Source organism: Apodemus sylvaticus, chromosome 13 (assembly GCF_947179515.1).
Source record: "Apodemus sylvaticus chromosome 13, mApoSyl1.1, whole genome shotgun sequence".
NCBI classification, from domain to species: domain Eukaryota; kingdom Metazoa; phylum Chordata; class Mammalia; order Rodentia; family Muridae; genus Apodemus; species Apodemus sylvaticus.
Genome location: NC_067484.1, coordinates 25,993,556 through 26,010,469, shown reverse-complemented (window position 1 = coordinate 26,010,469; position 16,914 = coordinate 25,993,556). Strand labels below are relative to the sequence as shown.

Genomic DNA, 16,914 nt, shown 5'->3' with positions numbered 1-16,914 from the left:
AATGAATGAGATATGAGAAACATAGATCACTTATAAAATCTTCTCTGAGAATGATGTTCCTGTTTTTAAGATAGTTAACAGACCTCTGTCCTATTTACATGTCAGAATAACAGTTTACAGGAAATTAGTATTTTCTACAATAAATGCCAAGTAGGTTACAGGGTGACAAATAATATCTGTTTACGAAAAGTTGCCTCATTACATTTTAATAAGCATAGTTTAGGATGATTATATTATTTCAGATCAAATTTCATTTATGAAACAAAATCTGTTATAAGTGAAGAGAAGAAAATCTCCAGATGCTTGTTAAAAACACAGGTGGGATTTGACATGAAAGGTAAAGTATCTACTGGGATGTGGTATGATTGTCCTGCCTACAACTGATTGTAGTGCTGGATCCAATAACATCAAATCCACACATCCTGGCTAATTAGTTTTGTGACTTACCTGAGTAGCCCAAACAATGAAAGCTTTATGATATTTGCTATAAGACATTTGATCTCCAACAACATCTGCCTGTGACTGAGTCTATCAGATTAGAACATTTGGGTGACATCCTTTTTCTTTTAAGATTTATTTATTTATTTACATATTTATTTATATTATGTAAGTACACTGAAACCGTCTTCAGATACTTTTTCTTCTCCAGATCTGCTCACTTTGGCCCAAGGATTTATTTATTTATTATATGTAAGTACACTGTAGCTGTCTTCAGACACACCAGAAGAGGGCATCAGATCTCATTACGGATGGACGTGAGCCACCATGTGGTTGCTGGGATTTGAACTCAGCACTTTTGGAAGTGCAGTCAGTGCTTTTAACGGCTGAGCCATCTCTCCAGCCCAGGTGACATCTTGAATGAACACCCTCAATGGTGGTTTGAGAGTCTGGAGCTGAAATCCATTGTAGTAATTTATAAAAAGCAGGTTATTGGCTGCTTTATGATATAGCATATTTATTGAAATGGGGCCTGACCAAAAAAAAAAATTCATGTTACAAAGAGAATACATGATTTCCCAAGCAGCCATAAAATATAAATTATACACCCTTTCTGTCCACTGTCATCCATATATACCTACCCCTTGTTCTCAATCTGCAGACAAAGTGAAAGCCATGCTAAAATGTGCAGGGGGAGGGGGGAAATCAAACTCAATTTGCTATACAATGAATTGTTTTTTGGTTTTGTCATGTCCACTGACATATTGATCAGTCAGAGATTGAAGAGATCAGAATACACCAGGCTTTTATATAGATAAGTGAGGGAAAGCATTCTAAGATTCCTTGTGTTTAACAAAGATGCAAGGGCTTAGAAGGCTCATACTATGAATACAACACCGTAAACATCAGTATTTGAGAAATTATGTGGTTTATGCCCATAAAATGATCATTCCACAGGACAAATGGGCTGCTGTTCTAAGTTCATTTAAAATATGTATAAAGAATCTTATCTGTACTGTGTGGAAGCATTACATGTCAGTAAAAAGCTGATAGCCTATTAGCTGAGGTGGGAAATAGAAGCTGAGGGTTCTTGTAGAGAGAGATTGGAACTCTGAGAGTTAGACAGGCAGAAGATTTTCCTTGATCTCATAGGAACTCAGATACATGAAACTGAGGAGAGGTAATCAAATATGTTACAGACACAGGGTTATATAAGTTATTAGCTAATTGAGGAATAAGTCAAAGTTTATCGGCTAGGTGTTTATTTATAAATAATTAAGTCTCCTAGTCATTATTCTGGGAACAAAGAGACCAGGGCAGAAAAGCTCATGGCCACATAAGTACTGCTGGTCCTTTCGTAGCTAAGACGAACTTCAGGAGGGAAACTACACATGAGTGCATGAACACACATGCATTTGCACACATACACACATACATACACACACGCGCATGCTTGCACATGCAGACGCACACATACACACCCACACCCTCAACCCCAACACACACACACACACACACACACACACACACAGAGAGAGAGAGAGAGAGAGAGAGAGAGAGAGAGAGAGACACCATACTCTATCCATGCCCTATTTTTGCCTTCTGTAAAATTTATATGAAATTTATCACGTAATAAGCCCAACATTCCATCAAACATTTTCTATTTAACCTGAAAGGGATGTAGGTCCAATCACTGATATGTTCATATCTGTGATTTTTCAAGGGGCAGTGACTCTTCTGTGGAATTTATAAAGCCAACACTGTTATTCACCATCATAGATATGAAACTGTAAGGTACAGAATCACTTTATCACAAGATGAAATTTCAAAAGACATCTTAAAGACCTTGGGGTCTATTAAGCTAAATCTCTTACTCAGTATGTGGAAGGGGGAAAATGAAGGAATAGCTATGTTTGCAGGTAGGCAGAATTCCAGTCATTATGACAACAGACCGCGTCTCTAATTACCACCTACCCCAGCAATGCTGCAAAACGCTCTGCGATCCCAGGGAGACTGTTACTCCATAATATGTATTGCCTTATTCCTCATATATAAAGCTGTTGCAAGCACAGCTCTACAGTCTCAGTGGGAGGCAAATTGAGACTGCAACCCTTAACACTGCTCATGAAAAATCACACGCACAAATCCCATCTAGGAGAGGAGCGCCTTCATTGACGCTAATCGCAAAGCTTTCCAAGCATATTCTTTAAAAATTAGAGCAATGCCTCCCATTACCATATTCTAAAGTAATTATGTGCAGTAAGTAAAGACAAATTCATTACTAATTACACAGTCTTTTATTGTGAAATCCAGAGCAAAATTATTTGAGGTATTTTCTTTTCTAAGCTGACAACAGAATGACTTTACTTCATCAATCAGTTTGACTAAAGTAATGATTTTCTTGGAATTAAAATTTGTTGAAAGCTCTAAGTATTTCATCTTTTGGGCTAGGAAGCATGTAGTTAATGTCACCACTAATACATTTGTCAGTCTGCTAATTTTCCTTTTCTATTAGAATAAGTAAACAGCAGCCCTTTTAAGAAGCGTACTACCTACCATGTGTCAGGAGCAATGTAGGGAGACTTATTTGAAAATCATGAGGTAAGGCATTATAAAATGCACAGGAGTCACAGGCAGACAATGAAGGAGAAACATAAAAGGGAAAGGCATTTAATAACTCCAAAGTGAGGGTAGAGTACATCTCACAAAATATAAAGGGAAGATGGCATTTAAAGGAGAATTATGAAAAAAAAATCAAATCAAACCAAGAACTCAAGCCAGAAGGATCAGAAAATAAGAAAGAAGAGGCAGCTTCTGACAAAGAAGTCAAACAAAATGGAAGCAATAGTCAAACAACAAAAGACTCATAGTGGACAAAAGAGAAAGAAGCAATGTGGTTTTGTTCGTATGGCATTCCACCAGCTGTTACCCACTTAGATATGGTTACTATTTGTTAGCATATAGTGTGGGACAGTACAAGCCCCTGATTGTTATTCCTAAGGACGTAGTACAATCACTTAGGCGCCACTGTGCTAGAGTCTGTAATGATAAGATTTTAATTAGAAGACTGTAATACCCAATTTAAAAATGCCAGTTCTCTGTTCTACTATCAGTTCTACCAAAACTAAATATTCCTTTTGGTACATTTGTTATCCTAGAGCATCAGACTTCAGCTTGGTGCCCATAACCCAGATCCCAAATCAAGTGCTACTTCTACATTAATTTTTTCCCTTTCATTTAAAAGAGCATTCAAAGATCACTTGGTAGGAATGCTTGGCAGAAGAAACCACCCATCCCACTGATTTAAAGTCAAAGATGTGGAAGGAGGAAATGACTAGGCTCTTCCCAGTAAAATTAAATTTTTGGCCTTGTGCTCAAGGAAATATTATCACTTAAAGAAAAGAAAGAAATCATCTCTTCTGCCATATTTTGAATACCTCCAAGGTTCCTGGATGAAGGCTTGAACCCCACTGTGGTGATATTTTGAGATAGTAGAGCTCTAAGAGATGAGTGTAGCGGGAGGTCTTTAGGTTATGGGGTTCATGCACTCAAAGAGAGCTATAAGACCCTGGTCATTTCCTCCTTTCCCATCTTTGGCTTCCAGGCAGTGAGATGGGTGGTTTGTTCTGTCATACAGTCCTACCAAGACTGATATGCTGCTGCCTCACTATAGGCTCAATCAATCATGAACTGGAACCTTCAAAACTAGGGCCCAAGTAAAACGTCTCTGTTAATTTTAGAGAGAGAGTGAGGCCTGACTGATACAGGCCAAGAAAATAACAAAGAGTATCACGGCAGTTTAGTTTCATGATATTATATAGTCATGTTTCATATACAATAGTAAGCTACTTTGTTTTTCTTATTAAAATGTGAATAAACATGACAGGGGTTATAGCACTAAACTCATAATTATTTTGGATACTTCATTATTTTCTTTTTATATTTTTGGGGCATTTGACATAACACTTTTTATATCTGTTTAGTCATTAAATAAGTTGAACATAAACTGAGAGACACCAATAAATTTCTACAATATTAGAACCTGTGTTTTTTGGTGGTAAAAGTAGTAGGTGTCGAAGTGTTGCCAAGCAGATCTATTGAGGGAAATAAGTTGCTTCAGTAAGTCTTAGTTCCCAGACTACTTCTTGACTGTCAGTAGCAAATGTGAGCACAACGGGCAGGAAATCCACACTGAAAACAGACATGACATCTAGACCTTCTCAATGTCTCTTCTGCACTCAAGTTGTGTGGTCACTGATGAAGTGGCGTGGGTACTTACCTGGCTGAGACAAAAGCGGTGTGTAAGGGACTTTTGGTTCTATTGCACTCATTGGTGGAGGTAGCAAAGGGTTCGCAAAGCTGCGGAGTGGATGAGTTGGCCGCACACAGGCTGTGGGGATGGTTCTGCTGGGTGCTTCTTCGCTGCTGGGATGTTCAGGCTGAGCTGGGGGCAGCATGGGTTGCTGTTGCGTGGTCGGTCCTTCACTCATAGCTGTAGTGGAAATAAGACAATCTGGTGTCATTCGAGATGAATCATATTTCCGTCACCTTTTCAGAATCAGTCCAGGGAGAAGTGATGAGATCAGGCAATCTCGTCTCTGTTTTCTGGGCATTCTTATTCTTCGTTCTCAAGCCTGTATGGAACACAATTAGCACAACCAATTTCAACAGTAGAGACAGACCCATTAGGACATGGTGTGCCACTCAGGGACACTAACACAATATATTCCTACTAACTATATTGCCTGAACTGTCTGGACCCTGTAATCACAAGTGATGAAGTGAGAGAAAAGAGTTATCTTTCCCTTTCTAAGTCATATTGTCAGCGGAATTCAACCGGTTACAGCTGCATTATTATCTACCGGCCAATATGCCAATTTTGCTGCGATTTAAATATGCCATGTCAACTGTCAAACAAATCAGAGTTACAGGGTGCTCAGAGGCATTGCTAAAAAATGATACAAATAATAACCACTATCATTATCTCCCATAACAAAATAGAAGCACTTTGGGTTAAAAGTTATATGAGACATGATTTCACTGGAGCAAGTTGCCTGAACTCGGTTATGATTTTTTTTTCCCTCTTTGATAGCAAGCCTTGTAATTTTCAGGCAGATTACTGAGCTAAAGAGGCTTTCCATAGTTATTTGTGACAGCCTTGGGGTGTCTGGACAGTTTTGTATATTAAAATGCACCTTTCCTCCCGGGAACACAGTTCAGTGAGACTGAAATATTTTCAAGGCGTTTCTGTTGCTACAAACAGGATGCATTAACTTTAAATGTTCATTCATATTCAAAGCCGAAAGGTACAAGTTAAACTGAAGCTAAAGAGGGCTGCCTACTAGGAGTAAGTGGTGTTGACGCTATATGAGTTTCTCTAGTAATTTATTTCTTAGGAAGACTTGTTTTGGCAAAAGTGGGAATATAAGATATTGCTTTCCTAACATCTCACTTTGGAAGGATAATTTTAAGGTGAATTTATTTCAAAATAATAAGTTTAGGAGATGAATTTGGGAGGACTCTGAGAATCTCACTAGGGTTGGCAAAGGGCAGAAGAGAGAGAGAGAGAAGCAGTCTGGTAATGACGAAGGAACAGACTTGAAAGACAAAAAGATCAAGGTGTCCTATGAAAAATATGAAGAAGTGACATATCTTCCAGAGGTATTTTTATTCATCCTTTTTGCTTTAGATGAGGGTCAGAGAGTCCTCTGGATGAGAGAGCAGCCTGTGGGCTTCATCCTTTCCAGTTGGAGGTAGAAGATGCTGAGAAAATAATAGCAATCAGAACTCAAAATCTGATGAAACTTTATCAGCTTTCAAACAGGGAACCTTCAGTAAGACAGGCAACTTCCAAACCTCCCATGTAGTTTCTTCTATAAGAAACTAAATTGTTCCCATGATCAAAAGGGGGGAGAGGATTGCCTTTGCACAGGATCAGATTGTGTCTGTGTGTTGGCTGTTTGAAAGTTTAATTTTACAGAAGGAGAAAATATTAGGTTTTAACTTTAGACTTTTAATCTGAAGAAGAAAGTGACCAAAGTCTGATTTTTCTCAACAAAGATTTAATATTTCACTGAGCATGTCTCCCCCTTAGCGTTGGAGTGTTGGCTGAGTTGTTTCTTTACTCCTGGTCTCTACAGGAGGATCACTTTAAGGATGGTATCCTTGTTGCACTTTTTTTTCATACAAAAGATATTCATTTAAGTGCTAGATTGCAGAAAATAACTAGAACACTACAGGCTCTTTCAAAAATGTCTCCAGAGATGATTCTCAGAATGGTTCTGAGTAATGGGGCCATAACATAACACTAACTTATGAGGACAGGAAAAGAAATGTCACATTTCTCTTCTTAAAATTTTTTTTAGGTAATGTCTCTATGGAGTATGTACTGTAACTAACCCATATTTGTTCCTAGAACCCCCCTCAGGATTGAAGAAACAATGGGAGGATTTTTAATGCCTACATTCCCTTTATTTACTTTTCCTTCCTTTAATTCTTTTCTTTCCCTTCTATTTTGGACATGAAATGTTCATAATAAAATATTATTGTATTCTGGAGTTTAATGCAATTTGTATACATTTTCTTTAGGAATTTGAAATTCTGCCTCTTATCTTGACAAAACCTTTGAATGCCATGTGAACATATAGATTGTAATGATTTTACTGAAAGTCATGGGTGTGAGGTCTTAAGGAAACTTGGGACAATTGTCTAAGTTGAGTTCCTACTCGCATGTCAAAGTACAAGCTGGCCTTCTGGTCCACTCAGTATCCACGCTTCCTCGACTCCTCTCACGACCAGAACCTTCCCAGCTCATGAACTTCCCTTCTTCCAGGTTCTCAGTCCTATATAACCCCGCCTTTGCAGCCAGGTGCTCTCTTGCCCTTGTATCTCCATCCTCCTCCTCTTCCCTTTCCCCCTACTCCTCCTCTAATGGCTCCGTCCATTCTCTGACCATGTTCAGTCTTTTACTTTCCCTCCATGCTCTGGATGCTTCTGGCTGTGCTCTACTTCCTATGTACAATAAAAACTTTCCCTTCGACCGACCATCCCTTGGAGCATCATGCCCCCCTCTACCCATTGAGGGCATTCTTAGTCACTTTTTTTTCTCAGGCCATTTGTTTTTACTGCAATCAATGAGAACTAGAATTCTCTTTATTCCTGGTCCTGCCTCTCCAACCTTCCAGCTGTCTAGCATTATTCACACTGGGATCACCATGATGTGCCCCTAACTAAGTGCTCCATAGCCTTTGTCTCCTTCATCCTTACTAACTCACATGCGCACAATGCGAAGCCTGATATGTGAGTAGGAAGGTCCACGTATAGGAAAGAATAGAGCAGAATCCATAAGAGACAAGTTGTTAAAAAATACAGTGAAAGAGAGTTTTCACAGGTAATTCAGAAGTCTTGGATTTTAAGAAAATGCTTTCAGAGTTGGCTGATATTTAAAGCAGCAAAATCCTCAAAAAAAAAAAAAATGAGCTTTGAGCTTAGCAAGTTACTCCAACAGGACAATGCTGTGTTGTGGATGTGTCCATTTAGCCAGTTCAGACACTAGCTCCAGGACATCAATGTGAAACAAATTGTCTCAGTGGCTTCGCATTAGTCTCCGTGAAGAGCTCCGAAAGCAAAGAAAAGCTCCCTTCACCCCTGGGATACAGCTTCCTTGCAATTCAGAGCAGAGTGAGAACCAAATGGGTGTCGGCAAGGCACTCATTTTCAAATGATGAAATAGTCAGAATTCATTGTACAAATAGCATACAATTACACAGTAGAGTCAAATCTCAAGGTACTTTATAATAATTAATGTCAACATTCAAAACACTTGCTACAGAGTAACTGGCAGAAATACTGCAAAAATGGAAATGAGGATTTTTCTTCTATCTGGAAACTGCAGTGGTTGATGGAATTACAGCCCACCAAAAGCACAAAGCAGATGCTGAGGCATGAACACCCCCTCTTGGAAAATATTTTATACATTAATCTTGGAAGAACAACATTATGAACTCCTCAGTAGCCTAGTTCCTCAGAGCCTGGGATGTTTAAAAGACACCCCTAGAAAAAAATGAATGAACTTTTCCACTGTGCTTCTGATTGTATCTGGCATGAATTCCATTTGGTGGTTAACTTCCAGTTTGTGGGGGAACTGGAACAGAAAAACAGCATGGGCTAATCTATGAAGCATCCTGTGGCAGTGACGAAATGGAGAACTGTTATACTCCTCTTTCGTAGACTTGTTTAATGGATGAGAAAAATGAGAAACTGTATTGATACGATGAGCAGAAAGGAAGCTCGATCCACGGCTGCCTGCTTGGGGGATTGTCAAAGTACAGGACTGATCTCCTGGGGCAGCAGCTTTTAATAAACTGAAGTTTATTTCACCATCCATCTAGAAATGTGTGGAATGCAAATGTTGTTACTGGGCCTTTCCTTTCCTTACAGAAGTCCTGCTTTGTTTATGACTTCAGAATCAATCAGGCTTTGGGGATGGGGCTATAGAGTTTCCTAACTTAAGAATTTCCAGTAGAGACTCCACACATGGCCACATTAACTTTATCTTTTCCTGTGTGCCCTTCTTTGATCCTCAAGGACACTAATACGACAGTTCAACCCAGAGCCATGGAGAGTGTTCTGCTTCAGGGAGAACAGGAGTGTTCAGTGTTCTGCAAGGCATGTAGAAACCAGTATCAAAGAGCTGGATGTTAACAATCATTGATGGCGACTTAGAGAATATTTTGTTTTCTAGAAAAGGGAACATTTATCCCTTCTTTTTCTTTTCCAGGCAATTGCTTGAAGCACATTAGATGTTACTTCTTTTGCAGTGCATATATTTTGTTGAAAACTAAGTGCTGATCGAATGAACATATACTTTTTAAAGCAAGGTATAAATCATGGCCTAGGATAGAATTTTCACTGCCTGGTAATTTGGATGAAGTTCAAAAAATTATACAGGAGGAGTTTGCTAAGAAAGCATTGCTTATATAAACACAGGATTGTTCTGGTGTGTAGTATATTATTTTCTATTATACGTCACTTGCTAAATCCTTTTGCTCAAGGACAAAACAAACTGTTAAAAAGTGTAAATGTTTTGAATGATTAACTAACTTCTAATGTACTCCATTATTTGGTGTTTATAGTAAAACCAATGGAAGGCAAGAAAGATTCCCATATAGGCCCTGAATTTACACTTCCTCATTACAAAAATAAAGCTGAGAAGAGGAAATTTCTTTTAATTATAGACAAAATAAAAAAAAAACATTTCTCAATACCAGCATATTTCTTTTCGATTAAAATTAAACTTTTGAATAATTTATTCCAAGATACAATAAAAGACAATGTCACATACTGCACTAACTCAAGAGAAAAAAGTGGGGGAGAGGCTTGGGGCAGGTGAGAGGAATACATCGTAGACCATGCTTATAAAAATTGGAAACAAAGGGAATAGTTGCTAAGAAGAAATTCTTTCTAATAAGAAAAGCACTGAGCTTTGGTTGATGCCAGCCATGCCAGAAGAACCAGGGCAAAGCTATGCCACAGATGCCTCTTCAGTGTCCCTTTAAAGTCCTAACTACGGGCAGAATAAAAAGAGTGCAGTAGAATATCATCAAATGGAGGGAGTTCAGTTCAGGAACAAAGAAGGGACTTGTGGGCTCAGATGTTTTTTAAAGTAGACTCCCATGAGTAGTTGTTGTGAGATTTAGAACTTTCTAGCTGTTGGACTTCCCGCATGCCTCCTGTCTTCCTCCTGTTCCAGTGATTTTGGAGTCATCCCCCCCTTGAGATCTAGCACACAACTCTATTTGGTAGATGTGATGTGCAGCGAGAAAAGGGAAATGAATCTAATTCTCGCCTGGCAGATTTTTGATGCCTTTTAATTCTAACCTTGCTACATTTGGACGATTTATGATTTCTTAGAGCTGCCCCTGTTGAGTTGGGGAAAATATAGCTTACCTCACGAAGATATTTTATTGCTGTGCTATCATATCTATTACAAAACCTCCTCTTGCACATGAGCTGCTGAGTCACCTGTTCTTAACTAAGAGATGAAAGCCATAAAATCGATTTAAAGATGCTGTGCTCCAAGGAGGGGAGGGGAATCAAATGACATGGGAGAAATCACCGCATGGATATGATAGCTTTGTTCTTCCTCCATTCTTTCTTTCTAATAAATGGCATTTTGTTTTAGTAATCACTCCCATGTCCAAAACCTGAAAAAAATCCTGCTTAAGCAATTAAAAGAATGCTAAGGATTCATCACGTATTTGTTCACTGGGACTAGGTAGAGATCTTTTAATTTAACTGACAGATACTAGATCAAATGGATTGCGAGACAACCCTTGATTTATAACTTCCTGGTTAGCAGGGTATTGTTTTGAAACATATACTACTCCATTGAGTAATGGAGCCATATGTTTTTTATTGCCCTCCAGACACATTTGTCTGTGGTGTCTTCTGTGAAAAGGGTCCTAGGGAACTGCTCTAACAGCCTGTTGCTAGGATTCAAATGTTAAATGTGTTGAGCAGGAAAATTCCTGAACTGGAGTCACAGGCAATGAGTCTTTCCAAAGAATAAGAAAACCAAAATGATACACGAAGATGATCTTGTTGTTACTAACATTTGTCACAATAAAACAGAAAGAAAATGCATTACACTGAGTTCTTCCTGCTCCAAAACCTCGGTCCACAGACAGTGTTGGGAATGGTACTGGCCGGAGAGTGAACTGTGGATGCGGGTATCCACATGTGGGAGATGGGAGGATTCCTGGATACTGGGCACTTTCTAGTGTTGGTACAGGGATGGCACTCACAACAGCTGCAAAAGAAAAACATTAGTTATTTAAAAAAAGGAAACTCCATGTATCCTCCTAGTAAACATTAAAGGAAATGAATATGTTTTTAAAGGTTTAATATTCTCCATGGTATCACTGGCATTCTCTTAAAACTTCCTTCTTGAGGAAGAACAGCAAAACACCCTGTGTTATGACACATCTTCTTCCAGCTTGAAACATTCCATTGTTCCAAAAAAATAATTAAGTTAGAGTAGAGGCACCTCAATACACTAGTATTTATATTTCATGTTTTTTTGTTTCTGCCTTTCATCCAAGGAGAAACAAGGAACTGTTGTTGCACAGATGTTAGGCTGTGACAACCTGAATGTGTCCTGGAGAGTGCACTTACAGGGTGTTGGGAAATGTGATTTGATCCTGGAAATGAATGTATTTCTCTCAAGAGGCATAATGCAAACACCATCACCAGGGCACTCTCTGTATCCATAACCAGGGTTCATTTTTTTGCAAAATCCTTGTAACACTCAAGTTTTCCAGATGAGTGCATACTATATAAAGGTAACTGAATATTACCTGAGAATACCAACAGTGTGTATTCCCACTGAAACCCACTGAAAAACTTTTGTGCCAACATGTCTTGATGTTGAGACAATTTTGTTCAATTTTATTGTTCAAAGGTTATTCAGCTATATTATTTTATCATATATTTATTACACTATAGTAACCCTTAATATTTAATCATTGAATAATTTGCTTTATGAAACAGTGAGTATTTGGCTATCATTTGTTACCAAACAGACTTTATTTAAGCCAGCTATTGGAATGGTTAGTTTGGGTTGTAAATGAAACAAGAAATAAACAGGAAGGGCCTGACTGCTCTTAGATATGGTGGCAGAGAAGGTCTATTTGAAAGGGACAGCATAACCAGGTATAAAGACATCTGGGAAAGTTCACAGTGAATAAACTCTGAGCTTAGCCCTGTGAGAAGATGGGAGAGGGAGAACGAAAAAGCCAGGAGAGTAAGAGTAAATGAGATTCCCTCTGGTCAGATAACCAAAATAGCTGGATTATGTAGGGACAAAAATCTGGGGGAAGAGCAGCCCTACTCAGTCCATGGGATGGACAAGTTTAGTGTAGGGGTAAGGTATAACAGACAGGAGGACTCTGTAACTGCTAGGGACTGAAGGATGTAGGGAAGACCTGACAGCCAGGGTAAGCTTTGATCCATTAAATAGGCATTTCAGCCATTTGTCTAGGACTTAAGATCTAACAGATAGTATGTTCCAGTCTCTGATATTAAAGTTACCTTTATTTTTACAAAGAATCATTTAGTTACGTTGTAATGCCATTACTGGATTTATGTGCCTGTGTTTGCACGTTTCCCAAAGGGAAGCCTTTTCTATTATTAAAATTACATTCTTTGCTTTATTAGTAATGTCACTACATTAGGAACAGTTTTTAGCATACTACTGTGCCACTAGACAGAAAAATTTTCAGGTCTACTTATATTTGCTTCCTTATTCTTGGTTCAGTTAACATTCATGCATCTTCTAAAAGGTGCAAACATAAATAACTTGTATAAATAACAATTCCTTATAGACAGGAAGTTTCTACAACTGATTTTCAACCAAAAGAAAGTAAGACTCCATCTAGATGTGAGAGATAGACTATAGAAAAGGTCCTGGGCAAGAATTCACCCAGAGTGTGCATTCTTCATGTGCTTTTGAAGGTGTTTAGATTGCGTGACTGAAAAAAATATATCTAAGAATATTCATCCACATATATGCAATTATATGTAGATTAGTCATAGTTCAGGGTTTAGGTCAATAAAAGGAAAACATTGAAATTCAATTTGTATCACAAGTATTATATATACTTGGATATGTGTGTGTGTGTGTGTGTGTGTGTGTGTGTGTGTGTGTAAAACTGATAAGTGAAATAGCCTCCTTTATGTCATTAGTAATGAAATTCCAATAAAACGTAAACTTTTTTGTAGCAACATGAAAACCCTAATTATAATGCTAATGACAAACAAACAAAGCAAAACAAAACAAAGCAAAACAAAAACCCCAACAAGAACAACTGTAACAATTAAAATTTAGAACTGAGACTCAGAAGAGATGCAAGTATAAAATAAAATCTGAATTTATAGCTATTATATACTTCAAAAATGGATTATCAGTAAGAGGTACAGATGGGGAAGAACTCAGTTTTCTTTAAGGGGCCGTTCACTGGGAGTTTGACCATGCTCCAGTGAGAATATGGGCAATACAAATTAAACTGTCTTCTTCCTCCTCCTCCTCCTCCTCCTCCTCCTCCTCCTCCTCCTCCTCCTCCTTCCCTCTTCCTCTTCCTCCTCCTCTTTCTTCTACTTCTTTCTTCCCCTTCTCTTCCTTCTCCTCCTCTCCTTCCTTCTTCTCCTTCTCCTCATTCTTCTTCCTCTTTTGTGAAGCAGAGGATGTCAGAAGAGTGGTGGAGCAGACTTGGGAGTACTGGGAAGTGATTATGATCTGGCTACATGATGTAAAATTCCCAAATAATCAATAAAAATATTGCTGAAATAATCACAGAAACTAGAGGTGTTTGCACATGATTCTGTGGGAATAGGTAATTTTAGATATTTAGTCAGGATCAAGCTTAGTAATATAAGGCCTTGCAAAAAGGAGAGCCTCTGCATGCATTCTGAGAAAGAAGATTATGAGGAGTAAATCAATGGCAATTTTATGCAGAATTTAAGTTGTAACAAAATATGTAAAATGTTAAATATAAAATTAGAGAGGAGGGGCTGGAGAGATGGCTCTGTTGTTAAGAGCAATGGCTACTCTTCTAGAGAACCAGCATTCAGTCCAGTCGTCACCACCCACATGACAGTTCACATCTGCCTGTAACTATAGTTCCAAGGGATTTGATACTCTCACACAGACATATGTGCAGACAAAACACCAATGCAGTTAAAACACCAATAAAATAAAAATAAATAAACATTGAAATTTTCTTTTAAATAATGTAAAGGCAAAATTCACTGTGTTTCTAAATTATTTTAGAAAAGACTTTAAAGGGAGTTTGAGAATGATAAATGGCAAAGTCCCCATAATCCTACTACATAAATTTGTGATTGTGGAAAATACACAAGCTGGCAGTTACAGAAAAAGACAGACTTTTAAAATGGCAAAAACTTTCAACAAAGAACAAGATTAAAGCCAGATGGAAGCCCTGAGGAGTACCCATATATTAACAAAGGAAAATTATAATTTTGTTATTCTTTGTGTTTCTCAAGAAAGTGATGGGAAAAGCCTCATTTCTTCAGGTGTATCATAAAAAAACTTTCTAGATATTATTTATATTTTTGGACATTTGAACTCATTGAAGAATGTTGAGATCATTGGTTGTATTATTTCATGTCTTTGAGTGACTAGTTACCATAGTAATACTACTAATAATAACATCAGTAAAAAGAGAATGAAGGTATTTGTGAACAAAACAGAAATAAAGGAGTTGGAAAGCTCTGGTCATGGCTCAAAATCTTAGGATCTGAAGCAGTCAATGTGGTTCGTTTTAAAATCTGATAGATGGATCAAATAGTCATGGATCAGCCATTAAAGCTGATCGGTGACTGATAGTTACTTTGCATTGACATTTTTATTCATCTCCTTACTTATAGGCATATCCCCTACCTCAAACCGTACATCTCTGCTGCACAATGTTTTATGATTATTATAATTCTATCAATAATTTTATGAGTCAATATCTAATATTCAGTTTGGAAGAAGAGATTTATAAAGATCTTCTGGTATGAGAACAAATAATGTATAGACTCCTCGGAGGGAAATTGAGACAACCAATGAGAGACTGAGATTACATCTGAACCTCTCAGTCCTTTAAGGCTGAAGAGGTTTGATTTTTGTTCAGGCTGATCAAGGTTTTACAAAAATGAAAAGTTTTGACAAATAATACATTTATTGTGTTTTTACTTGTCAAAACGACTTATTGTTTTAATTCCTGGTATAGCCAAATAAGTTTAGTAAATCATGGCTTTAGTTTTAAGATATTTTGACCATTGATTAAGTTTTTGAAAAGATTTTTAAAAACGATTTAACGTATTCTATTTGTGTGTGTATCATTTGCAGGTATGTGTATATGAGTGCTGTTCTGTCTCAACAGACAGAAGCCAGAGTGTCAGATTCCACCTTGAACTGTAGTCATAGGCCTTTGTGAATCACACAATGTGTAAGTACTGAGAACTGAACTTACATCCTTTGCACTATAAATTTTCACTGTGGGTCTGTCAAATTAGCTCTTTTGGTTTATCCTTGAAGTACCTAAAGTTGTTGACATTTAGTTGTAAGACGATTAATACAAAATCATCACTCTAGAAGGGACCTGGAGTTCCACATTCATAAATGACAGCTACTCAGGAAGCTGAGATTGGAGGATCTTAAATTTGAGGACAGCCTGGACTATGGAGTGAGATCAAAGCCATCCCAGGTAACGTAGTGGAAGCTTGTTTCAAAATAAAAAGAGAGGACCTGGATGGAGTGGAAGTTTTTGGATTCTTTGGATACTCAGTTGTGTCGTGTGATGTTTTTCTGGAAACTGTCTTATGAAAGGATGTTTTGTTGAGAACAGACAAATAGTATTTTTCTGGAAGCTGCCTGGAAAAGGGACATGCGATGTTTTATTGAAGCAGACATTTGAAAAGACATATAACGTTTGGAAAGTGTATTAGTATAAACGTCCCAACAGTGGATGATGCTGTGGCATTGGTTCACCTTGCTTTGTTTGTTGATCATCATTTGTTGTGATTTCATAGGGAAAAACTAAACAAATAGCTTCTCATACTATTCCACAAGCTTCTTGCCACTTCTACACACTTGGGCCAATTGGCAGGCCCTCTCAGTTTCTTCTAGATTGAGTTGCCATTGCTGACTCGTGTTTGTGAGTGAGTTGAGCTACCACTGCTGATTCATGTGAACTGATATCCTGATGGCCAGGATTGGAATCACCCAAAACAGCTATTTCTAAACAGGTCCACATCCACCTTTGTCCTATTAACCTTTTCTTTTCACTACCTCTGATGGATGATGGGCTAGAAGGGAGGCTAAAGCACTTAAGAACCTTTATTAAAGTAGGTTTTTGAAAAATCTATGCTTACACTGTTTTTTTTTTAACTCAATGCTAGTGTGCTTGTCTAGCATGCAGAAATACCTGGGTTAAATCCTCAGGTTTGGTGTGTGTGTGTGTGTGTGTGTGTGTGTGTGTGTGTTTGTAGATCGTATTAACTTAAAATAAGTAGAATAAAATATTATTGATGGATGTTTCCTTTATTATTTTACCATAAAAATATTAGCTTTTGGAGACAGAGGCATATATGCACTTGCACACTCACATGTACATGCTTTCTTTGACACATAGACACACATTGTTTTTAGCATTCACTATACTGTTTATGTACAACAGCTCAAGGAGCAATACTATCTTTCAGCTTCAATAAATCTCCACTCTGTGGCCAACTACGACAAGAAGTCTCTTCTGACACAGCTTGCTGGCAATTGAATTTATGTCTGACACTGATGCACAGGGAGTTTTCAAGTAGAAATTTCCTCAGCAAATACATGGCTCCATGAACAGGCACTGTGGCATTTGGGAACTTTTACAACCATCTTAAAAATGTTATCACTAAGTGCAACCTACA

The 16,914-nt window shown here is 37.9% G+C and overlaps 1 protein-coding gene across 1 annotated transcript in view; it reads right to left on the bottom strand.

Moving 5' to 3' along the window:
• Positions 1-16,914, bottom strand: part of Dcc (DCC netrin 1 receptor) — a 1,165,761-nt gene that overhangs the window by 46,047 nt on the left and 1,102,800 nt on the right. Inside the window, exons 26-27 of the mRNA XM_052155825.1 lie at positions 11,087-11,248; positions 4,718-4,930 (exon numbers count right to left, since the gene is read on the bottom strand). Of these exons, the coding sequence (XP_052011785.1) occupies positions 4,718-4,930; positions 11,087-11,248 (375 nt within the window). The remainder of the gene's footprint in view (positions 1-4,717; positions 4,931-11,086; positions 11,249-16,914) is intronic.